Source organism: Oncorhynchus kisutch, linkage group LG4, assembly GCF_002021735.2.
Source record: "Oncorhynchus kisutch isolate 150728-3 linkage group LG4, Okis_V2, whole genome shotgun sequence".
In the NCBI taxonomy this organism is placed as follows: Eukaryota; Metazoa; Chordata; class Actinopteri; order Salmoniformes; family Salmonidae; genus Oncorhynchus; species Oncorhynchus kisutch.
In genome coordinates, this window is record NC_034177.2 from 60619494 (window position 1) to 60644619 (window position 25126).

A 25126-nucleotide genomic window follows, 5' to 3' on the forward strand; every position below is an offset into this window, starting at 1 on the left:
TGCTCTAACCAACCCTTCAGGCCTCCAGCCTCAACAGAGAAATAAACTGTTGCCCAAAGTACTTTGTTAATAAAGGCTTTATCTATAAACATGCAATATGGTTGAATGATTTAAAATAGAACCAGACACTAGATATTGAGTGAGACCAATTATACAGAACAAAAATATAAAAGCAACATCAACAATTTCAAAGATTTTACTGAGTTACAGTTCATATAAGGAAATCAGTCAATTGAAATAAATTCATTAGGCCCTAATCTATGGATTTCACATGCCTGGGCATGAATTGCCCCACAGTGAATTGTTTTATAATTATATTTTCAGGACAACCAGGGCTACAAATAGAACACAAAACAATTTGATAGTTGCATTCATGACTTTTATTGACAAATGCCAATTAAAAAACAAGGTCTGCCAAAGCAAAAGCCTGATAAAAATGAAGTCATATGAATGCTGTTAAGTACAGAAATGATTTGCTCACTGGGAAATGAATATCTAACTAGTCAGTGACAACTGTGTGGAGTTTGTGACAGCAACTAAACTGGACAGTTTTATCTCCATCTCTTCATACAAAGACTCAATCATGGACACTCTTACTGACAGTTGTGGCTGCTTCGTGTGATGTATTGTTGAGGACCTTCTTGCCCTCTGTGCTGTTGTTTGTGCCCAATAATGTGGGTACCATGTTTTGTGCTGCTACCATGTTGTGCTGCTGCCATGTTGTTGTCATAGGTCGCTCTTTAATTAGTGTTGTGTTGTCTCTCTTGTCATGTGTGTTTTGTCCTATATATATATTTTTAATCCAAGCCCCCATCCCCACATGAGGCCTTTTGGTAGGCCATCATTGTAAACAATTTGTTCTTAACTGACTTGCCTTGTTAAATAAAGGTTAAAAAAAATAAAAATAACTATGTGAGCTTATTACAGTATTATAGACACTATGTCCTGGGATTTCCTATGATCTATGTAGAAGAGCCTTACATTCTAATGACTCTTGTGTAGCTTGTGAGCATCATAGATCAAAACATGTCACGTGCAAGTTTGTGAAAGTCTCAGCTTTTCAAAGATTGCTTTTAATAGTTTGTAGCTTGAACCATTCTGACTCTACAGAGGTTTTTGTATAATAGACCTGGCCCCAGCCCTCGTCTCACAAACACCGCTCTAGTTCAGCCCCCATTAATCACAGACAAATGGTTTATCTAAGGATCCAGAATAGACAAACAAAAACTGAACAAAAATATAAACGCAACATCAACAATTTCAAAGATTTTAACTGAGTTACAGTTCATATAAGGAAATCAGTCAATTTAAATAAATTCATTAGGCCCGAATCTATGGATTTCACATGCATGGGCAGGGGAGCAGACATGGGTGGGCCTGGGAAGGCATAGGCCCGCCCACAGGGGAGCCAGGCCCAGCCGATCAGAGTTAGTTCCTCCTCCTCAGACGATCCTGCAGGTGAAGAAGCCGGAAGTGGAGGTCCTAGGCTGGGCATGGTTGCACGCAGTCTGTGGTTGTGGGGCTGGTTGGACGTACTGCCAAATTCTCTAAAACGACGTTGGATGCAGCTTACGGTAGAGAAATTAACATTAAATTCTCTGGCAACAGCTCTGTTGGACATTCCTGCAGTCAGCACGCCAATTGCACGCTCCTTCAAAACTTGAGATATCGGTGGCATTGTGTTGTGTGCACATTTTAAAAGTGGCCTTTTGTCCCGAGGACAAGGTGCACCTATGTAATGATCATCCTGTTTAATCAGCTTCTTGATATGCTACACCTGTCAGGTGGATAGATTATTTTTGCAAAGGATAAATGCTCACTAAGAGGGATGTATTTGAGAGAAATAAACCTTTTGTGTATATGGAAAATGTGTGGGATTTTTTATTTCAGCTCATGAAACATGGGACCAACACTTTACATGTTGCGTTTATGTTTTCGCTCAGTGTAGATACTCTTAAAAATGCACATCAAAATGGGAATCAACTACTTTTTAGGTTAAGAAGCAACTTTAACAAAATACATATTCAATGGCAATAGAGATAGTTGTTGATGAGATGACACATTTGATTTAACAATAAAACAGCTTTGCTATGCCAAAGTTTTCATCAGCTTATGAAAAGGTTAAACCACTAGGAGGCAGGCGACAATAAGGGGTACATTAGCCATTGCGGGGCCATTTTGAAGCAGATGCTTTGAGAAAGGGTGGACTCAGCGGCGGGCCACAGTGGTCCAGCCGTCATCGTCGGTCTCGTCGGTGGTCTTCTTAGGGCGACCAGCGTTCTCTTTGTCTTTCTCGGAGCGCCAGGAACTCTTCTCTCCGTCCTCTTCACGCTCGCCCTCTCTGGGTCTGGGAGGAGTCGGACGTTCCTCTTTACGCTCCTCACGCTTGTCGTCACCTGCACGGCGCCAGGAGCTGCCTCCTGTGTGCACAGAACCCCGTCTTGTTAGGGGATGGCATCTTAACTCTTAAATGTTGTTTAAAAATATCTCCTCCAGACTGGAAATACCACCACAGGACAGGGGTTACAGTGGTCTTGATTTTCATGGTATAGGCAATGAATGATAGTATTGCTGCATTAACAGGTTGATGCTTGATACCGGTTGACGCTTGCAATAAATACAGAGCAAGTGGGGACACCTGCTGGCTAAATGGTTTAAAATGAAAGCTTTATAGGAAAACTTTAAACGTGTCTGCAGAGGACTGAGCTCATCTTACCTTCTTCAGGCTCTCTGCTGGGTGGGGGGCGGTCACGGTCATCTCTGCGATCAGGTCGCTCTCGACGGATAGGAGGGCGGTCCTCGCGGGCAGGCTCTTCCTGACGAACAGAGTCTCTCCAGCTTTTCTTTGGCGCCTCATCAGCACCTGGCCTTCTCCAGGCACCACCACCTCCACTACCCTCCTCCCTGAAAACAGAGGTCCCCCATTACTCCACAAAAAAACCTACACCTCGCCATAACACACGTATGCTACTTTATTTTCACAATATCAGTGAAACCATCCACCCGTTTAGGGCCACTCCTGATCATATGGTATATGAGCCTCCATTATCACAGCAGTGCCATTTGTAGTCCACATACTGTGTGTCTGACCTGGGTGGGCGGCGCTCTGGGAAGCGTTCGCTCTCCTGTTTTTCCTCTCTCTCCTCCTTCTCGCCCTCTTCGTCCTCCTTGCGGCCACCACCTTCGCGGGGTGGACCCCAGCTCTCCTCGCGGGCCTTTTCCCTCTCACGCCAGCCACCACCTGAAGCAGACACCAGAGCAACTGCCCATGATCCAGCACAACGTGTGAAAAGAACTGGCAACAGTTGCCACTACACAAACATTTACTATTGGAAGTTCAATAAATAATTAACAGAATTACAGGAGAACAAGTATAAGGGCGCTTTCAACAGCAACACACTTACTACACAAGACAAACATGCAACCACATTAATTCAATGATCCATATTTGGAACAGATTAAATGAAAAACGCATCCATACCGGGCCGGACAGCAGGCTTCCATGGCTTGTCGTCACGGGGCCCTCCCCTCTCGTCATCTCCTCCTCTCCTGGGGCCCCAGGTGTCATCATCAGCCCCGCGCCTGGGGCCCCTGGACTCATCCATGCCTCTGCGGGGGCCGTCATCAAAACCACGCCTGGGGCCATCATCGAAGCCTCTGCGGGGACCGCGGTCCTCGTCCCCTCCCCTTCTGGGACCACGGTCATCATCCCCAAAGGTTCTCCTTGGTGGACGGTCCTCATCCATGCCTCTGCGCAGGGGGCGGTCGTCATCCCCGAAGCCCCTGCGTGGGGGTCCACGGTCATCATCTCCGCCACGGCGAGGGCCGTCTCCTCCTCTCCTGAAGGGTGGCTCTCGGTCTCTGTCCTCGCCGACATCCTCGCGGCCCTCAGCTCTCCAGTCCCTAGAGAGACAGAGCGAACGTACAGCAGAGTTATAAGACAGATATAAGACAGACATGTCACTTTAACCAGTGAACACAAACATACAAAGTATTTTAAACCAGGTAAAAGACTTAAAATTTGCAATCTGAATGAAATCCCACTCACTTAGCCTGTACGGTGACACTGCAGAGAATAATAGACCAGTTTTTGATCAGTGAACACAAAATGATTTTTAACCAGATGAAGAGCTTCAAAAGTACATTCTGAATGAAACCACACTCACTTATCAGGCACGGGGCGACGCCTCTCTGATTCAACCTCGGTGCGCCTCCTCCATCCTCCTCCTCCCTCCTCCTTCTCAGCGCCCCAGTCCTGGAGAGGAAAAGAGTGTCCAACACTGAGTGACGGGTTTCATTACCTTTACAACATAATTATGATAATTTTATCCTACTCAATATACCTTTATCTAAGCTCATTTTCAAGTTAACAGGGTACTAAGTCGACAGGGTGAAGGACTACATACATTTCGCATTCTACACCCAAAGTGTCAAGACACTTCACACTGTGACGGGTGCCTGTGCTTGTCGCTCTCAGATCGCCGGTGAAATAGAAGTGCATTTAATTTCATGTCGCTCTTTGAGCGATCAATGGAGGAGAATCATCACTGAGCAAACAAAACTTTTAAGTGACTTTGGGTCCATTAAAAGCGCAACATAAAACCCATGTATTAATATTAGATATTGATCTTAACACCCCTTTAAAAGTGAGTCATCTTTGACTCAACAGGCAAAGTGAGGCTGTGGGAAAGTGCTCTGGGAGGAGATGTGTAGTAGGCTACCTTGGCTTCTCCTCTGGGTTTCTCCTCGGACCTAGCAGGGGCCCTCATCTCCTCCTCCCTGCGGCGCTCGCGCTCCTCAATCTCCTGCTGTCGGGCGCGCTGCTTCCTCTCCTGCTCCTCCAGTTTGGCAAGGCGCTCCTGGTACACCGCCTCCTCTGCCTCACGCGCCTCCTGCTCGATGCGCTCACGCTCCTCGCGCTCTGCAACAACACATGGATAATACGTAGAACACAGGACCACTGAAGACTTATGAGGCAAGCGTCACAATGGACACCTAGACGAACAAACTCCAACCAAAAACCACACTGGACCCAAAATCTAACCTACCTAAATCTGTGCGCATAACTCAAGTTTTTGCACACATCTTCAATTGACATCAATTAAACTATTCCACCAAGGCCTAAAACTAACACCTGCAAAATGCGGGCATATTTTGACATTGGAGGGTAAGACGTCTATTTCACCAGCCATGTTGGTGGCAGGTCAGGGCTACACAGTGAGAACATTTTACTCGCATCTGTGACTAAAAATAGTCAAATATGATCAAATTTATAGTAAAATAAATGCTGCAGTAGCTGTTTTCAAAGTATTTCTGCTGTTTTGTTCCATAGCTGGAAAATCTATCGCACAAAGTCAAAGAACTACGAATCCTATATAGCCTATTCCACCTCGTGATGCAACACCGCCAAGCTTGGGGCTTGAAAGCTTGGGGCTTGAAAGGCATAAAAGTGGGTCTAAATTACTTGATACGAAAGCCTACTTTGTCCTTCTGTTTCTTGGTTATTTACATTGTTTTGTTCACAAGCTAGATTGTTTTTCAAAATTTTAGTTTAAACTGCTAGGGAAAAGATAACGCTTCTACTAGTCAGACTCAATCTCACAGGCAAACATGACGAGTCATGTTACCACGGTAACCTCCCATCCTTCAAGTGGCTGGTAAACATTTTTGCATCCTCTGTGATATTTTGGTTAAAAGTAAAAAATTAAACAATATACCACATTACTTCTTACTAGTAATACATTTGTGTTAGAAACATTACAAAACATTCTCATCTGTTAATTTTGTGTTTTGTTGGTGTGATTTTAGCGAAAAAATTATATTTTGGCTGGTAAAAAAAATGAACTCGCTGGTAGATTGCCCTGTATTCCACCCTTCAACAGAAACTCAGAGGACTAGATCTACGTTAATTTGACAGTCATTCTATATATCAAGTCATCTCTGGACCTGAGCGGTAACTCTGAGGTACCTTTCTTGAGCTGCTCCTCGTGGATGCGCTGGGCCTCCTCCTCCTTATTGCGGTAGAAGGTGTTGCGACGGTCCTCCTTGCGGTGGATCTTCCTCTCCTCTCGACGCTTCGTCCTCTCCTCCACCAGGCGCTCCTGGAACTGTTTCAGTTTTTCCTTGGAAGGTAAAGAGCAAAGACACTTTAGGCCATACGCATTCAACTCATAACATTCTTACTGAGGTGTATTCTGAATATGATGGAAAAGAACACCGGCAAAATAACTTGTGGTGGAACACCCTTGACACTGGTATTACTTTTGTTTGGTTATTCCTGATTTCTTAGTAGCGATTGATAATAGCTCTTTAATGTCATTGCCAATGGGCTTATAGAATCTGTGGTTTTATGCACGTTGAAATGGCGTTTACCTCGTAGATGAAGCTGCGAGCATCGGTTATTTTGCCCACAAAGTTCTCTTTGTCCTGCATCATTCTGGACATCCTCTGTTTGTGCTCCAAGGCCTTCTCACGCTCCACCTTCATGTTGCTGATCTACAACACAAAACACATGGACCATAATAGATTTTTTTAATTACACAAAAAACATGGACGAGTCAGCCTGACATCACTAGAGCGCTCAGTTCATGCATCCCATCTATGATGGCTTTAGGGCTGACACGATTTAGTCGACTGGTCGATTTGGTTGATAGTCTGTTGGTCGACCAAGATTTCTTTAGTCGAGCAGTTGCTAAAAGAAATTGATTCGCACCTGTCTGAGATGACTGATCCATTGTGGAGGCCATGGGGATGGCACAGTCCATCAGTCTAAGACATGTGATACCCAAATTGTATATGGTTACATTACATAAGAACAATGATGCAACACTAATAAAAATATGATTATTTTATAACAAAATGCGCTCTCTGGTGTTGGATAGTGGTCACTGTCCACGGTTCAGAAATACATCAGTGGGCTGTTGAATTGAGGCCCTTTTCCTTGACCATGTTGCTATGTGCATAATAGCAAAGTTAACCAGCATATTGGTATTGAGAACAATGCAGCAGCAACAGAATGAGGAGATGAGAAAACTTGCCATTGCCTTCTTGTCTACGAAAAGTGAAGAGAGGAAACCAACTTAATTAGGTCTATAATCAACATCCTAACTGTTAAAGGTGCCTGGCTTTATGAATCATAAATATATCTACAGAAATTAATACAGACCCTGCTTTCGTTGCCTGTTTGTTTGTTTAATAGTCTACTGATTCCGTAAGCCAAAAACATCACGCAACGACATTTCAAGTTTTTTTTAAATGTACACTGGTATTATTTATAAATTGTGGTTTACACTGCTCCAAATTGTCAGAAATATTATATTTATAATAATAACGCTCCTTTTTCTTCATCTACTTCTTATTGTTATTACTATTATGATCATAAGTAATGTCATTATCATCAGTAGGCTTAGTATAGCAGCCTTGTGTAACCACCATTGAGCTGCAGGCCTAAGATACTTACTTTAGCCTATATTTCAGGCCGTAACTTACTTTAGCCTATATTTCAATGCTTATATAGGCTTCTGCAGCAATTAATAAGTCATAAGTCATTTATGTCATCACAAAGCATAGGAGTCATTCATGATTTGAAATGCAATCAAGCATTTTTTTTTTAACTAAGTGAGCCTTGAATAATTAGCTTAAACAATAAATAAATCGTTCCATTTCGGAATTGCATTCATGAATGAATGCAACTGTTTTTAGTCTTTGCTGTAATAAAGGCTTAGCAAAAAAACGTTACAACAGACTCTCTGGTACGCTTATAATTTATTTAGTGTTGTTAACATTGTTCCAAACGGTCAGAGAAATTATATTGTAATCTATACAGCACCTGTTTGGCACAAATAATATGCACACAGCGCTTGCTCCTTATCTTCTTTTTCTTTAACTCCAATATTTTCCACAATTAGCAAAATTTATTCCACACATCTGACTTTCCCCTTTACCTCCTGAGCAACCAGTAAGCATTCCCCCGTTTCAAGTTTATTTGTCAGGTCCTCTGCATTCATTTTGCTCTTACATGTGTTACGGTGTTCTGAGTTTGTTATAACCAATTTGATTATGATACGCTATAGGTCAGGCCCTATTGTGCCCTATTTGGACAGGATTAGTTTTACTGGGGGAGGTTGGGTCATGTAATCATGTACACAAGCACAAAACATCACATCTGTAATTTTTGTCCAGTCCAAATCTGCCATGTCAGTCATTTTTACATGGCAGGAAAGCAACAATTCCAGGCTGAATAGCCTTTGATAATACTAGTCCCGTGCTAATCAACATCCCTGTGTTTTGGGAGAAATGCCTGAGTTTGACAGACGCTGCTCGAGGTTTAAACAAGAAAACAATAACTGATTCGATAAATGTGCATAAGCTATATATGAATGGTCTACATGTAGCCCATCAACTTTCACAGTGAATGCTTTTGTTTATATGTTTTGTGCATAGGAATTGAATATTGCCAAATGCATCAGTAAAACATTTTGAGGCTATTTAACCTGTTGAGTGTAGGGGGCAGTATTTTGATGTTTGGATGAAAAATGTACTCAAATGAAACTGCCTATTTCTCAGGCCCAGAATATGCATATAATTGTCAGATTATGATAGAAAACACTCTAACGTTTCCAAAACTGTCAAAATATTGTCTGTGAGTATAACAGAACTGATATTGCAGGCGAAAACCGGAGGAAAATCCAACCAGGAAGTGCTGTTTTTCCTGAAACCTCTCTGTTCCATTGCATGCCTTCCATCCATTTAAAGGGATATCAACCATAGCTTCCACATGGTGTGAACAGTCTTTAGACATAGTTTCAGACTTTTATTCTGAAAAAACGAGCGAGAACGATCACATCGCGTCAGTGGATGGCTGGGTACCAGCAGAGTTTTGCATGCGCAACAGCTTGGAGCAGACATTTTCTCTCTCTCTCCTATTGAAAAAGCTACGGTCCAGTTGAAATATGATCAATTATTTATTGTAAAAACAACCTGAGGATTGATTATAAAAAACGTTTGACATGTTTCTACGAACTTTACGGATACTATTTGGAATTTTCGTCTGCCCGGTCTTGACCACTCGAGCCTGTGTATTTCTGAACATAACGCGCCAACCAAATGGAGTTATTTTGTATATAAAAAGAATCCATGGAACAAAAGGAACATTTATTGTGTAACTGGGAGTCTCGTGAGTGCAAACATCCGAACATCCAATTCATTTTATTGCTTTTCTGACTTTTGTGACCAATCTACTTGGCTGCTAGTTGTTTGTAATATTTTGTCTACTGAGAGAGATGTCCTTACATTATATGTTTGGTATGCTTTCGCCGAAAAGCTTTTTTGAAATCTGACACAACAGGTGGATTAACAACAAGCTAAGCTGTGTTTTGCTGTATTGCACTTGTGATTTCATGAAAATTAAATATTTTTGTGATGTAATTTGAATTTGGCGCTCTGCAATTTAGCGGATGTTGACGAAAATGATCCCGGTAACGGGATAGCTGCATCAAGAAGTTAATGCAACCCTTGCTGTTAATAGATCACAAAGCAGCATACAACTGACCTAAATGCTTGGAAATGATAAGTTAACTTTCTCATCCGTAGCCTTAAAACACATCTCAAGTGTAATTGCACTGTTTAGCTCATACCTGAAGGCTGGGGGGGCATTTAGGACATACTGCGGATCGCTAAAATATCCTAATGATTATGACCACACTTCCTCAATTCAAATGTTATGGTGACACTATACCAAAGACAGTTTGATGTGGTTTAGAAACTTCAGAAGCAAGCTCGAGTTATCAGTGTGGCCTTATCTTCACACCTAGAATAAAAACCTCCAAGCTTCAGTCATAATTGTCGATTTACATAACAAATAATCATAATTACAGGGGGCAGTTTGGAAAAAACGTATCCCGTCCGAATCATCCTCCGGAATAGCGGGCATTCTAGAGTAATAATTACATAAACCAACATTCTCTAGTAATATTAGTCCCATGTGAATAAGTATTTGGTCACATGCATGTGATTCATACATGTGTCATGTAAAGACAGCAAGGATTGAGGGAATAGGGAATGTTTTTCCTACATTTCGATAACTTCTCAGTCAGAAATGGCTGTAATTATGTTGCAGGCTCAGCAACACGGAGAGCGTGATAAACACTGTTGATGTTCTGTGGTGGTCGCTGCAGCAGGGAGAAGAGAAAGACAACGGGTGCTAGTCACACAGTCATTCGCCATCTTTTTTTTTTTATAAACACAGCGCAGCAAGTCTGAGCCCAGCCAAGCACAATCAAATCAATTGCTGGTCGGACTCCCTCTAGTCATTTGTGTGTCTTAATTATTGAATAAAATAGTGTGATTAAAGCATCAGACAAGCTCAGTGAATTTAGTCGATTTGATTAAAACACATAAGATGTGTCAGTATATTGAAAAATACACGTTTTAAGAACAGATAACTCCAGTTTGACCAAGATGTATTTTTGGGGGGGGTCGGGGACATCCCTAGATGGCTTAGGATTTACAAAGGCACAGACACTGAAGAAATATATTGCCATACCCTCTCCTCCTCTTGGAGCTCCCATAACTCCATGTCTTTGACACGCTGCTCCTCATAGGCCTTCTTGATCAATGGGATCTCCTCCAGACGTTTGGCACGCTCAAAGTAGTCAATCTGCAAAGGACCAGTCCACACATGAAACGATGTTGAGTGAGTCATTTCACCCCCTAATAGAGGTCTTTATGTATCACCTGTTTGTGTAACAGGCAAGACAGAAAACATGGAATCGCCTAATTTGCTGAAAATTCTGTCTTCACCTTTTTCTCCTGGTTCTTCAGGCGGTCTTGAAGTTCTCGCTTCTCCTTCTCCAGCTGCTCTACCTGCTTGGACATGATGAAGTCAGGGTCCAGGTCCTCAAGGTTCTGTACAGAGGGTGGTTAAGAGTTAATTTCATCATTGTACATCCACAATTATTTTCCAAAACCCATTCTAGATTGTATCTACATTCCAGGTTTACACTTATGGTACTGATACAAGTATGACCCATTGGGAAAAAACTTTGTCTTAACATCATTGCCATAGAATTAGAATACTAGAATGAACAGTAACCTTCTTATGATGGCATAAAGGTCAGCCATTTTGGTCACGGAGTTGGGCAACGATGGTTTTCAAGATGTGTTTATATAGTGTAAACTAATTAATTTGAAGAATTTACCTGCACTGTATGTTTGTTAGATAGCAAGCCAGCTTGAGAGGACTGATTCCATTCATTTGTCAAATTAACTGCCAATAAGCCAACATTCCATTCAAACAATTATGTCAACATGATAGGATTTAGTCAATTGATGATAGGATTTAGACTAGCTGTAAATGCAACTTGTACCGACCGATATGGTATCATATACACTAAACAAAAATATAAACGCAACATGTAAAGTGTTGGTCCCATGTTTCATGAGCTGAAATAAAAGATTCCAGAAATGTTCCATATGCACAAGCTTGTTTCGCTCAAATATTGCACACAAATTTGTTTGCACCTGTGTTAGTGAGCATTTTGGGATGCTCTGGATCAACGTGTTCCAGTTCCTGCCAATATCCAGTAACTTCGCACAGCCATTGAAGATGAGTGAGACAACATTCCACAGGCCACAATCAACAGCCTCATCAACTCTATGTGAAGGAGATGTGTCGCGCTGCATGAGGCAAATGGTAGTCACACCAGATACGGACTGGTTTTCTGATCCATCCATCCTTTTTTTTTTTTTTTTTTTTTTTTTAAAGGTATCTGTGACCAACAGATGCATATGTGTCTTCCCAGTCATGGGGGGCTGTGCTCACTAGCATGGATGCAGATTTGGGCCTAAGGAATTTATTTCAATTGACTGATTTCCTTATATGAACTGTAGAATCTTTGAAATTGTTGCATGCTGCATTTATATTTTTGTTCAGCATAATAGCACTCACAGCTTTCCAAGAAAACTAAATCTGAGACATTTATGATCGGTTACATATAGAGGCTATTTAAACAGAAAAATCGGTATAAAAGCAGTATTGTACCTTCCTAATATTGAGTTGCACACCCCCCTTTTCCCCCTCAGAACAGTCTCAATTCATCAGGGCATGGACTCTACAAGATGTCGAAAGCGTTCCACAGGGATGCTGGCCTATGTTGACTCCATGGCTTCCCACAGTTGTGTCAAGTTGGTTGGATGTCCTTTGGGTGGTGGACCATTCTCAATACACACGGGAAACTGCAGACGGTTAAAAACCCAGCAGCGTTGCTGTTCATGACACAAACCAGTGCGCCTGGCACCTGCTACCGTACCCCGTTCAAAGGCACTTCAATCTCTTGTCTTGCCCTTTCATCCTCTCAATGGCATACACACGATCCATGTCAAAATCCATGTCAACACACAATCCATGTCATAATCTATGTCAAGGCTTCAAAATCCTTCTTTAACCTGTCTCCTTCCCTTCATCTACACTGATTATAGTGGATATAACAAAGTGACATCAATAAGGGATCCTAGCTTTCACCTGGATTCACCTGGTCAGTCTGTGTCATGGAAAGAACAGTTGTCCTTAATGTTATGTACACTCAGGGTATTTATAACTATATGACAATATTTAAGGTTGACAACTCTATTACATAACATGCCTTACTTTTATTTTCCTGCATAAGTCAAATCTGGATTATACCTCTACTGCCCTTCATTCCAATTAGACTGGTTTGGATATCTCCCTGACCAATATGGCTGCCATTGTCACCCCATTCAGGACCTTCGAGGGTTTAAAACATAGCCCCTCTAGTAATCCAAAGATGCACTATGCAGAAATCTCTCCTCCATTTCCTAGTTGCTGAAATTCTAATAGTTTACCTAATTTCTGTTTATATGACAAAAAAAGCAAGTAGAGTCGAGAATCATTGTACCATCTATACCGCTGTGAAATATAGTTTCCATAACCCAAAATATTGTGCTTTTAGCTGATGTACAAAACCAAAAGGAAAGACACAAAAACGAAACTTAATGGAAGCAGAGCACACATAGAACAGATCTACCGATTCTTAGACTTGCTTTCAATGAAAATTACAGATCTATAACGCACATTTCTATGTGAATTTGGTCCAGTCAATCAAAAAGTTACATATTGCAGCTTTAATAGGATCACTAGGGTTAATATGTTTGATCAGTGGCATAATGTACAGCTTATTTGAGCTTATGTGTAGTTTACCTCTATATCGAAGTATTTGAATGCCTTGGCTCCCAACTCTGTCTTCTTGATCTGCTCCAGCCGCTCGCGCACCGTCTTCTTCTTGATCTGCTCGTGCTCCTGCATGATGCGCTCCTTCTCGCGTTCCTTGGCCTCCTGGCGCAGGCGCTCCTCTTCGGCTTTGCGCACCTTCTGCAGCTCCGCCTCGCGTTGTTCCAGCTCCTCCTTCTCCCGCTGGATGTTGAGGTTCTCTAGGCGCTCCTTGCGCTCCTCGATGGTCTGCCGGCGGGCCAGGATGCGCTGGTGCTCCTTGCGGCCATTCTTCAGGTAGGCAGTGATGGCCAGATGGCTTTGCTCCTCACGCTCTTGCTGGAAATGGCAGACAAGAGGGTAGAAGAGTGAGAGACAGGGACGGGTTTGTTTGAGCGAGAATGAAATGGAGCAATAGAGATTGTGCATGAATGGGGGTTTCATGCGGTATCAATGTGAATTGGTGCTGTGGTTGTATGTATATGCATGGAACAATACATACAATATTGGCCCTAAATACCATAGAATCATTTATGGAATGTGCATCGGGGATGATAGAAAAGCAAGTCTTGATAATAGATCAGGGAGGACAGCGACATTGTCGACTTGACGTTTTTAGGGCTTGCAATCCATCTCGACAGGGGGCTGTGCTCACCAGCATGGATGCAGGCTTTATGACCTGGATCGCCTTGGCCAAGGAGGACGACATGGCTGTCAGCTGGTTCCGGATCTGCGCCGAGGGCATGTTCTGCAGGAACGGCCCCACAGGAGAGTCCTCTTTGGTTGAGTAGTTCAGGTCTGAACCAAAGCTCAGGTTTCGAGTGGTGTGGTCAATTCGAACCTAGAACAGATGTTTTAAAAATGTTTTTCACGTGTACCATTCTCACTGCAGGCTGCTGAGGGGAGAACGGCTCATGATAATAACACCTGGAAACCATGTGTTTGATGTATTTGATACAATTCCTCGGCAGTCATTAACACATGCCCGTTCTCCCCAACTAAGGTTCCACCAACCTCCTGTGACCATTCTGTGTAATATAAACAGAAGTTAATCTTTTAGTTGTGGAAATACTGATTGAATTCAAAGTGTATCGGTATGAAAACACAAAAACGGATTAAGTTCAAAAGTCCACTTTGTATGATTTTGCACAGAGAATCTCATTGTTTCAGGCAAAATCCATGTCCAGTACTCTACCTGCAGATCGCAGTGTCGGGCAGCATCCACAATGGAGCGCTCCAACTGGAAGGCATCCACAAATGGAACCAGGGAGGCCAGACGGCTGAACTCAATGCTCTGATAAATTTGCGCCACCTAATATATAGAATAATAGAATAAACCGTGTTCAGTGATTAGCTCATAGGACCACAACTTACATACAATACATGACATGTGTTACAAAGCATTTTGTTACAGTGACAACATGCATTACACACTATAGCGGGGATGGGCAACATCTTGAGGCTCGAGGGCCATATTAGGACTGCTTTTTTTGTTGTTGACCATTTTGTTAGTCAAAACCAATTTGTGGACTGGAAAAAGAGCAGTTAATTTAAAATACATAGAAAGTATGTAGAAGTTTAATCGTCTCGCGGGCCTCCTGTTGCCCGTCCCTGCACTATAGAGTTACAACAAGGACAACAGACATGGTTATTAACAAAGTTCAATTACATTTTATTTCATTAGTTATTGTTTGACACATTTTCGTGACGTTTAACTACGAGTGAGATTAACAGACCGTCAAGTATAAAGGGTCTAAGACAAATGAGCAATAAGTCACCTGCTGCAGCAGCCGGAGGATGGTGTTACTCTGCAGGTGGGGAACGTACTGCTGGAGGTCCGCCTCTTTCTCCGACTGGTCTCTCACCCAGTTCAACACCTAACAGGAAGAAGGGTAAATTAATCAGCCGTGTAACAAATAGCTGTCGTTTTTAGAGGAATTGTGTGTATGCATTGTACATTGTTTTTTTTGTACAGTTGCAAGTCATATTGCCCAATGTCGCGACACATAGTCATATTGCCCAATGTCGCGACACATAGCTTTTCTGAATCTGAATTCAAATGTTACCTTTGCTACTCTTCCGCTCAGCTTCAGTGGGTGGAAGTCCATCTCCAGCCAATTGTACAGCTCCTTCACCTCAGGTACAATGTACTGCAGCAAATTGAACCTCACCTGAAGGTAAACATAACACACACATAGCACTCAGTGAACAACCCCCGACAAAAGCAACAGCAGTTGGTTAACGTGTTTGTTTTCATTTTCAATTATGTAGTAAACAAACATACCTGTGCGTGTTGTTCACAAGACTAAAACAAGTCTAGCACTAAAATACAAACTCCTAACATTGTCTGACATATCGGACATTCGGTCACCTGCCTCTTATACCCAGCCTGCTCACAAACAGAAATCACCATAGTTATTTCTATACTGTTCCATGCACGTATGTATATACCATGTCATTGATGAGGCTCTGGCGGGTCGGTGGGGACTGCAGGCCCAGTAGTGTGGCCAGCCTTCGGTGTTTCTCCACGATGATGCCATCCATGTCCAACAGGCGGGCGATGTCCGTGCGCTCCGGGGTGATTGGAATGGACAGGGTTGCAAGGAGGACCCTTGTGGACATCCTGAGGAAGAGAGAGAAAAGAGAGCCGTAAGTACCTGCCTGACCTGCAACCTCGGATCTACCTATCAAACATTGACTTGCGAATGACCGTTCTAGTAATTATATTTCTACGTGCCACATATTCCAGCAGAGCAGAGACTGGTAAGGACAGGGCTAGCATACCTCTGCATCTCCTCCTGGGTGAGGTTCTTGCGCATCTCCCTGGAGAGGTGGTAGAGGCGGTGGAGGGTGCAGGCGTGGAACAGGGCATTCCCAGACTTCCAAAACACAGTGGACACCTTGTTGTAGTAGTTGGCCATAAGTTGAGGCTTGGGGGGCTTCTTGGAAAGGGCAAAGAGACCATGGATGTCTTCCACAGCCTTGAAAGCTTCCTGTAAAAATCAAAAATCTAATTTCACCATTCACAACACATAAAATCAATGTTCATAATAAAATGTAGATAAAAAAGGGCTTATTGAAAAAAGAAAATGGACGATGAAGTATTCTTCTCCCAGATGCAACCGTTACAATATTGCAAGCTAATTATATATGCAGTGATGGAACTCAAGGATTTTGGGCACTGGCCAGCCGGGCTAGTAGACTAGCTAAGATGGTACTAGCCCAGTTTATATAGTCATATATGCGAGGTGAGCGCCCAGAAGATATAGACCTATGTATTTGCTTTTAAATTGGAAATTACATAAGACAGAGTCAGGCATAAAAACATATTGGAAAACCTCTTGTTTATTGGAAAACCGGAACATTTCACAATGTTTAAATTATGTTGTAACTACTATTTGTTTGTCAGTTGTAGTTTTTTTTTGGTGTTGGGGGTGTTACGTTTGCAAAAAAAAGATATATGTATTATCTTTGTTGCTAGCTACCAACGACAACTATTCACACACAGCTGTCAAACGCAACAATGTTCCCTTGGCAACCAAATTAAGCTTGTGTGTGTATCTGTTGACCTGCCGCCGCGAAGACAGAGGATCGAAGCTAATGGTCAACTCGCATGCCAATCAACTACAGTGTAGCTAGCTACGTCAACATGAGCATTCGCCAGACACCAGCTAAGAAGCCCGCAGCTAGCTTGCCGCCCACCCCAGAGCAGTAATTTTACTTTTAAGGTGGAGTTGTTGTTGTAGAGAATTTTAATACATGTGCAAACCACAGCGGTTGATAAAACACCTTAAAATGAGTTTCCCTCGCTCCTTGAAAAACACTTGCCTCAGGCGAGCAGGCGAGCTCAATTTCCATCCCTGCATGTATGACATCATACCTGCCAGAGCTCCATGGCGATGGCACTGTCCAGCTGCACCAGGCGTGTCTCCAGGTGCATAGACTGGCTCTCAGGGTTGTTCAGGTTGATGGCCGTACTCTGGTTGTGGTGGCGCTGGATCTGACCCAGATGCATGCGTAGATTGTCGCACAGCTTCCGGAACTCTGCCTTACGGGTGTACTGAAGGCAGAACTTGAAAGCTGTGGAGCACATCAGGATATGGTTAGGATGCAGAGCAATATACATATTGTTTCATTTACATCAACGTTTAGAACACTGACAGTTGTTGACTTTAGCTTTAATTATGAACCATAATAAGTTGTGATGCACTGATATTACATTTTTGTCCGATACCGATATCCAATATTTTATTTGCCCCCCAAAAAACTATACAGGTAACCAATATAAAAAAAATTGCTGCCTTTTAAGCATTCTAGTACATTTAAATAGTCAGACCGCTGTGTCTGTGTGTGTGTTAAGGCACTGCATCTCAGTGCAAGAGGCATCACTACAGTCCCTGGTTCGAATCCAGGCTGTATCACATCCGACCGTGATTGGGAGTCCCATATGGCAACGCACAATTGGCCCAGCTTCACCCGGGCCGTCATTGAAAATAAGAATTTGCTCTTAACTGACTTGCCTAGTTAAATAAAAGGTCACACACACACACACACTGACCAACCAAAAAGTTATTTTGTTGGCATTTATGTATGTCCCCATTACCAGTAAAGCATAATGAAATCCTATTTCTTTCACTTACTTGCTGTGCTGTTTCGTTGTTCATTTGTTCAGTCGTTTCATTCTAAACCAGGATTTCTATGGAATGCTGTTTGGGTCTTTGCATCTCAAAAAAGATACACGTCAAATAACACTTTTGACGTGTCAAATAACATAACATAATCTGTTTCAGTAGCTATAGTTAGCTAACTATATAGCTAGGTGTCATCATCTAAAATAACCCTAATTTCTAAGACTTCTTATTTGATTAATGGTGGTCGGACCCATTTATGTGAAGCTAGCCACAATAAGGATTAGCAAGAATCGTGGACTTTGCGGTTAGCCTTCAAAATAAAAGTATGGCATAATTCTACTCTTTGTATTCATTTGGATCACTGTCAATTAAATACTTTTGTTTTGAAGGCAAACCACAAATTCCACTATTGTGCCTAATCCTTATTGTGGCTAGCTTCACAACACACACACACGACCGGTCCGACGACCGGTCCGGTCGAGCCTCACTTGCCCGATGAAGCTAGCTGGCTGCTTTTAACGTTAGTTTGTGCTACAGGATTAAGTAGCTGGCAAGCTACTTATTTTGAAGTTCAATTTCAATAGGCGAATAACAAGTGGCAACATAGCTAATACTTACTCACAAGGATTCCTAAATCATTGCTAAGAATAATGAAAATGACTGCAGTTTCTACTGGTCATTGTTTTCAGGCTGGTTGTATTGGTGCTAGCTAGATACCAAGCTAAAGCTAGCAACCCCAGTTGCGGTCAAACAAATGATGCTTTATAACCAACGCGGTATTGTAAACACATAGTTCGTTGCCGGTGTTTGCTTATTTGCAGACTGTCCAGCTTTGACAGTGCTAGTGTATCTTTTTTGACATACAAAGACCCAAACGGCGTTCCATAGTATGTATGTCGTGAAGCTAATAGCAGTGACGCTATTACTTTGTAACTAGTGTAACTAACTAAAATAGTGCACTTGGTAGTGTGTACCGGTGCTCGAACCAGTCGGTGAAAACCAAAAATCACCCACAACAGAGAACGGTTGATTGTCAAGGGCAATGATTTCCATTATCTTGGCTTTAATGGATTTCGCCTTTGAGTTGTCTCGCTGATATTGTCTTACTCTTTCAAATGACTGCTCGACTTGTTGACTGCTCGATCCACACAGCAAACGTGGGCTAGGTTAGGAATGCTGTGTCGCACATGTAGCGGAAAATTTTACGTGCCATTATTACGTCATGTGCCTACGTTACATAGGTATGCACGGTAGCTTTGACATCGGTTTTAACACAGTGTTAAACTAGACATCGGGCCGATTCCGATGTTGGCATTTTTAGCTAATATCGGGCGATTCCTTTATATTCACCGATATATCGTGCATCCCTAATAATAACACTTCATACTGTGATATGGTGACAGAGTGTGAGTAAACCTAACATTAGGAAAAAAACTAAGTCACAGCATACTACACTTACGCATCTCAGACTAATATATATTTCTAATAACAAGATTGTTAGATAATATCAAACCTACACTCAGACCAGGCACGGGTATGAAATTATTGTTATTTTCAAATACAATCTTTTTGGGCTTACTAATATAAACTTTTAGTCATTCCTTATCATTAAAACACTCAAATAATTGCATTGTGCTCCTAAACAGACGTATGTACTCACTGTACAAAATGTCACCATTAGAGCCCGGAACTAATAATAATAAATAAGACTTATAACTTGATTTGTGATGTTCAGTTGTAGAACTGTGTCTGTTTTACTATTGTATCTAAATGATTGGTTAAAAGACTCCGGTCACAAAAATTCAACTGAGCAATATACCACATTACTTCTTACTAGTAATACATTTATTGTTTTAGAAACACTACAAAGCATGTTCATCCATTATTTGTTATTTTTGGTGTAATTAGATGGATTTTTTTTCTCTACAGCTATCTGCCACAGTGGCTGTTGGACCAAAAAGTTCATTTCCCACCCATGTTTAATATTCAGATTGTGCTCACCTTGTTGGGCAATGTCATGGTATAGGCGCTCCACCTTGGAGTTGTTACGCAGCAGGTCCAGGCATTGGCGGTAGGATTCCCACAGAAATTTCACCCAAGGAGTGAGCAGCAGACGGTCTGTACGATCCTGGGTGTCTTCACCACTCACAGCACTCAGAAGTACACTAGGATCACACAAGAAGTTATGCATCAATACTTGAGCTCACAGAACTGCACCGCCAACATTGTGGGGTGGCAGGTAGCCTGGCGGGTAGGTGCTTTGGGCCAGTAACCGAAAGGTTGCTGGATCGAATCCCCGAGCTGACAAGGTACAAAATCTGTCGTTCTGCCCCTGAGCAAGGCAGTTAACCCACTTTTCCCCGGTCGCTGAAGAAGTGGGTGTCGATTAAGGCTGCCCTCCGCACCTCTGATTCAGAGGGGTTGGGTTAAATGCGGAAGACACATTTCAGTTGAATGTATCCCCCTAGTCAGTTATACAACTGTGGTGGTATACACCACCACTTGAATGGTTTACAGCAGAGGTGAAGCATGACTGTTAGCATGGTTACCACCATTAAAGGTAGTAACATAAGTGTGCAGATAGTCCAATATATCTGAATTATAGTATCAGCCCATAAAGTTTTAATAGCCCCATACCTCAAAGCTATTTCCTGGTTAAATAAATACCTCTCAGGAGTCTGGATGTTGTCAAGATCCTCAATGTCCAGGACCATCTGCTGTGACTCCCCCTTGGCGGTCTCGGTCTTCTCCTCGGCCAACTTCAGGTAGGCTCGAACCACATCCTCGAGGGATTTGATGTTCACCTACATCACGAAATAGAGGCTCATGGATAAAGGCCCAGTGTAGTCAAAAAATAGATTTTCCTATTTTTAATATATACACAGTGCCCGTCAAAGGTTTGGACACACCTACTCATTCCAGGGTTTTTCTTTATTTGACCTGGCCTCCACAATCACTTGACCTCAACCCAATTGGTCTGGGATGAGTTGAACCGCAGAGTGAAGGAAAAGAGGCCAACAAGTGCTCAGCATATGTGGGAACTCCTTCAAGACTGTTGGAAAAGCATTCCTCATGAAGCTGGTTGAGAGAATGCCAAGCGTGTGCAAAGCTGTCATCAAGGCAAAGGGTGGCTACTTTGAAGAATCTCAAATATAAATATACTTTTTTGGTTACATGATTCCATATGTGTTATTTCATAGCTTTGATGTCTTCACTATTATTCTACAATGTATAAAATAGTAAAAATAAAGAAAAACCCTTGAATGAGTAGGTGTGCCCAGACTTTTGACTGGTACTGTATAAAATGAGGTTGGAATAATACTGTGGAAATGATGATAGTTCTATTTTAGTGTAAGAGCTGCTTGAAAAGAGCGCCTGAAATTTCTGCCTGTTTTGGTGGGGTGGAGTTTCGGCCTGGCTGGTGGCATCACCAGGCAGTAAATTAGTTAATAGACCAATAAGAAAGTGTTCCAAACCTTTCTCCCAATAACAGGTAGTTTTCAGTTTTCCAATCCCCACTCAGACCACTCCCTGACAGTCCAATCAAAATTATTGTTTGAGAAATTGCTCTTACTGGGAATCTATTTATTTTTGACCATTTTAATTGAAAACAATCACAGTAAGATATTTATTTGATATTGAGATAAAAACGTCTGCTAGTGGACCTTTAACTTCAGCAGGTGAGTGACGAAGTAGGATCAATAGTATCCAACATTTAGGGTTATCAAAGAGAGGGCTGGGTGTGCTTCCACTGACCTGCTGGCAGATGTTCTTGTACTGGTAGAGACCCTCCTTTGCCAGGTGGCTCTTGCGCAGGTCAACACAGAGCTCCAGGTACTTGACCATGATGGGCTCGTGGATCTTCTGCCATGTTCGATGCTTTTTGCTCTTGATGACATCGTACAAGACATCCAAAGCTGGCTGCTTTTTGCCAACCTCCAAGAACTCTGTACAAACACAGCAAATTACTTAAAAATGGAGGCAAACAGCATAATAGTTTGGAAGGTGAGTCAGTTGCTACTAACATGTATATTCATGGGACATCAAATGGTTTAAAAACCGATCTGATAGTTGAAGGTAGAGCGATCAACCTAACCATTTAGCTAGCTACTCTTTAGCCTTTGAAAACCTGTCTTAGGGTTTTCAGCAGTTAGCTTCCCCCACGGTTGGCTGCGTGTGAACTACAATTCCGACGCTGTATTTTAAAGTTTAGAAACGTCAATAACCATTGCTTGCAAAACAAAAATATACACTTACTGTACCAGTTTTGCACAGATCCATACGCTATGTGCCTCCAGTTGACAAACTACACTTCTTCCCCAGTTACGCTTACACACGTGTTAAGACTGTGCTAGATAGCTAATTGGCACTGGTGACCACCTATATCTTCCATCTGTCTTCCTTAACAAAAGATCCCCGACCAGAACATACTATCATCAGAGGCACTAAAGCAGTTAGCGTCTATGAATGGGGTAGCTACTCCCCAAACCAGCTATATGTTGACTAACAACAACTATTGGTACTACTAAGCGACAATATAACGGCAAGATGTGTCAACTGACTCATTAATCCTAATTAAAGGTGACTAGCTAGCTAGCTAGCTAGCTAGCTACCGCAATTGATTGACAATCTTAGTATGGCCTTGTTTTGGTTATGCAATCTTTATTTTATTTCACCTTTATTTAACTAGGCAAGTCAAGAACAAATTCTTATTTACAATGACGGCATACCATACGACCAAACCCTAACCCGGACGACGCTGGGCCAATTGTGCACCACCCTATGGGACTCCCAATCACGGCCGGTTATGATACAGCCTGGGTTCAAACCAGGGTCTGTAATGACACCTCTAGAACTGAGATAGAGAGCTTAGACCGCCACGCCACTCAGGAGCCCAAAGACAATTCTAAAAAAACATTAACCAGCAGCACCTGTTGCTTTTCAGTTGATAGTTCCCGATTGGCGCAGCGGTCTAACAAGCTGACCACAGCGCTCTCCTTGCAAAATACATTTTGAAATCTATGTTATTCAATTATTGCACCCACACTGCTCGCGTGCGCCAACGAACATCTGCGTTGCCAAGGGCTAAAATAGAAGTCCTTTCGATTTCTGATGCAGATCGTGCTGCAAGTCCTGCCTCTCCCATCTCATTGGTTTATAGAAGCAGGTACCCACGTGCTATCTCCTCATTGGTTATACCTACGTAGGTGACTGAAAGATGAACGAGGTCAGTGGTGGTAATGCACCTAATTTATGAAAGTTGCCAATCGCAATATAAAGTCAAGAGAAGAAAATGCCTGGAAGAAAGAGAGATGACTAGAAACAATTCGGATGACCGTTTTATGTGTGGATTAATTGGCGTAGGTATGGGGACAGGTCAAAAAGCATTAAACATTTATGGCAATATAGCTAGTTAGCTTGCACTTGCTAGCTTATTTGTCCTATTTAGCTAGCGTGCTGTTGCTAGCTAATTTGTCCTGGGATATAAACATTGAGTTGTTATTTTACCTGAAATGCACAAGGTCCTCTACTCTTGACAATTAATCCACACATAAAACGGTCAACCGAATCGTTTTTAGTCATCTCTCTTCCTTACAGGCTTTTTCATCTTTGAACTTATATGGTGATTGGCATCTAAACTTTCATAGTATTACTAAGACTACCGGCAACACAGTTCGTCTTTCAGTCACCTACGTGGGTATAACCAATGAGGAGATGGCACGTGGGTACCTGCTTTTATAAACCAATGAGAAGATGGGGGAGGCCGGACTTTCAGCGTGATCTCAGTCAGAAATAGAAAGGACTTCTATTTTAGCTCTTTGCAACGCAAACGCTGGTTGACGCCGCAAGCAGTGTGGGTGCAATAATTGAATAACATAGATTTCTCAATTTATTTTGCAACGCTCGCGTGTAGTCAGAAGGCACTGCAGTCCCTGGTTCCAATTCAGGGTGCATCATATCCGGCTGTGATTGGGAGTCCCATAAGGCGACGCACAATTGGCCCAGAGTCCTCCGGGTTTGGCCGTTGCTGTAAATAAGAATTTGCTCTTAAGTGACTTGCCTAGTTAAATCAAGGCTAAATGTTTAAAAAAAATATTTTAAAGTATAATAGTTAACTAACGTTACATGTGGCCTAAACCGATTAGTTACGGACATCAAAGCGAGTTTGACAAGTTGCTCACTGTGTCACTACTAGTTAGCCGCGTATTATCTCAGCTTGACGATGACGGGATAAGTTAATACGTTAGCCCTTCAGGGCTAGGATGTGCTGATGTTTAAATGTATCTAGGTCAGTGTGAGCAAAGATGGCAGGTACTTTTTTCATGTCAGTGGGACAATCTGATAGTTTGTGTGATTTTCGATTTCAAACGGCTAATCTTGCTGAATTGGCAGGGCCATGACACATTTAACGTCATTGTGGGTGGTAGAACCCTAACTCTTAGGCCTAGTGACACTGGTGGCCTGAACGAGCGTATACTTGAAACATGGCTTCCCCGCCATGCGTAGCAAGCTGTTACGTTAACCATGGCAAGCCAACAATGAATACACATAACTTGGGCTAGCTAGTGTAGCTTGCTAGCTAGCAAGCGATGACATCTAGGAAATTACCCTCTACGACTCACCATTTGCTCGTTTGAGAGCATTCTCCGGTCGTTGGAAATATGCCGGCATTTTATGACCTTGCTCGCGGATTGAAGAGAAGGTTGGTTTAGGTGAATTTGACTAATTTCACCGGTCCATCCGAACCAGGCATTCACCCACTCTACAAGCTCCTGGGAAAGGAATTAACCTAGAGCTGGGTTGCCAGGTTCGAAAAAATCTGAACAAACGACTACACAAAACCCGCACAAAAAGGCATGAAAAATAGCCTAATTTTTCCCCCACAGCAAGAGGAGAGTTGCCACATGTATAGTAGTTACACGTTTATCAAAATAATAATTATTGCAAACTATGACATGACATAATAAACTCATTTGAATATGAAAGAATAAATATAATTTGCCCTTATTAAACTCGTCAGATCATTTTCCATCAAGGAATGTCGATTTAACTCGTTTGACTGCTATGATTGAGCAATAGGGTATGGTAAATGGCCAATATACCATGGCTAAGGGCTGTTCTTAAACATGACGCAACATGACGAGCCTGGATACAGGCGTTAGCCCTGTAATATTGGCCATATACCACAAAACCCCAGGGTGCCTTATTGCTATTATTAACTGATTACCAACATAAAAGTATTTTTTTTGTCATACCCATGGTATATACC

General features: G+C 42.3%; 1 protein-coding gene across 8 annotated transcripts; it reads right to left on the minus strand.

The window, feature by feature from the left end:
• Positions 1-362: 362 nt before the first annotated feature.
• On the minus strand, positions 363-24641 carry LOC109889784 (eukaryotic translation initiation factor 3 subunit A-like). 8 transcript variants are annotated; one of them, XM_031823348.1, is made up of 23 exons: positions 24480-24641; positions 21613-21803; positions 20524-20660; positions 19858-20021; positions 17106-17305; positions 16010-16218; positions 15677-15848; positions 15292-15396; positions 15004-15102; positions 14421-14537; positions 13881-14066; positions 13217-13564; positions 10801-10905; positions 10544-10657; positions 6373-6495; positions 5969-6122; positions 4722-4921; positions 4167-4255; positions 4049-4066; positions 3482-3903; positions 3091-3241; positions 2717-2904; positions 363-2420 (listed from the first exon to the last, which is right to left on the minus strand). In XM_031823348.1, exons 1-23 carry the CDS (start codon positions 24526-24528, stop codon positions 2209-2211), a joined length of 3753 nt encoding a protein of 1250 aa, XP_031679208.1. In that variant the 5' UTR covers positions 24529-24641; the 3' UTR covers positions 363-2208. The 8 variants fall into 8 exon arrangements, with proteins under 8 accessions (XP_031679208.1, XP_020337088.1, XP_020337085.1 ...); XM_020481499.2 differs by having other exon boundaries at positions 3079-3241; XM_020481496.2 differs by having other exon boundaries at positions 3091-3262.
• Between the last annotated feature and the right edge of the window lie 485 nt (positions 24642-25126).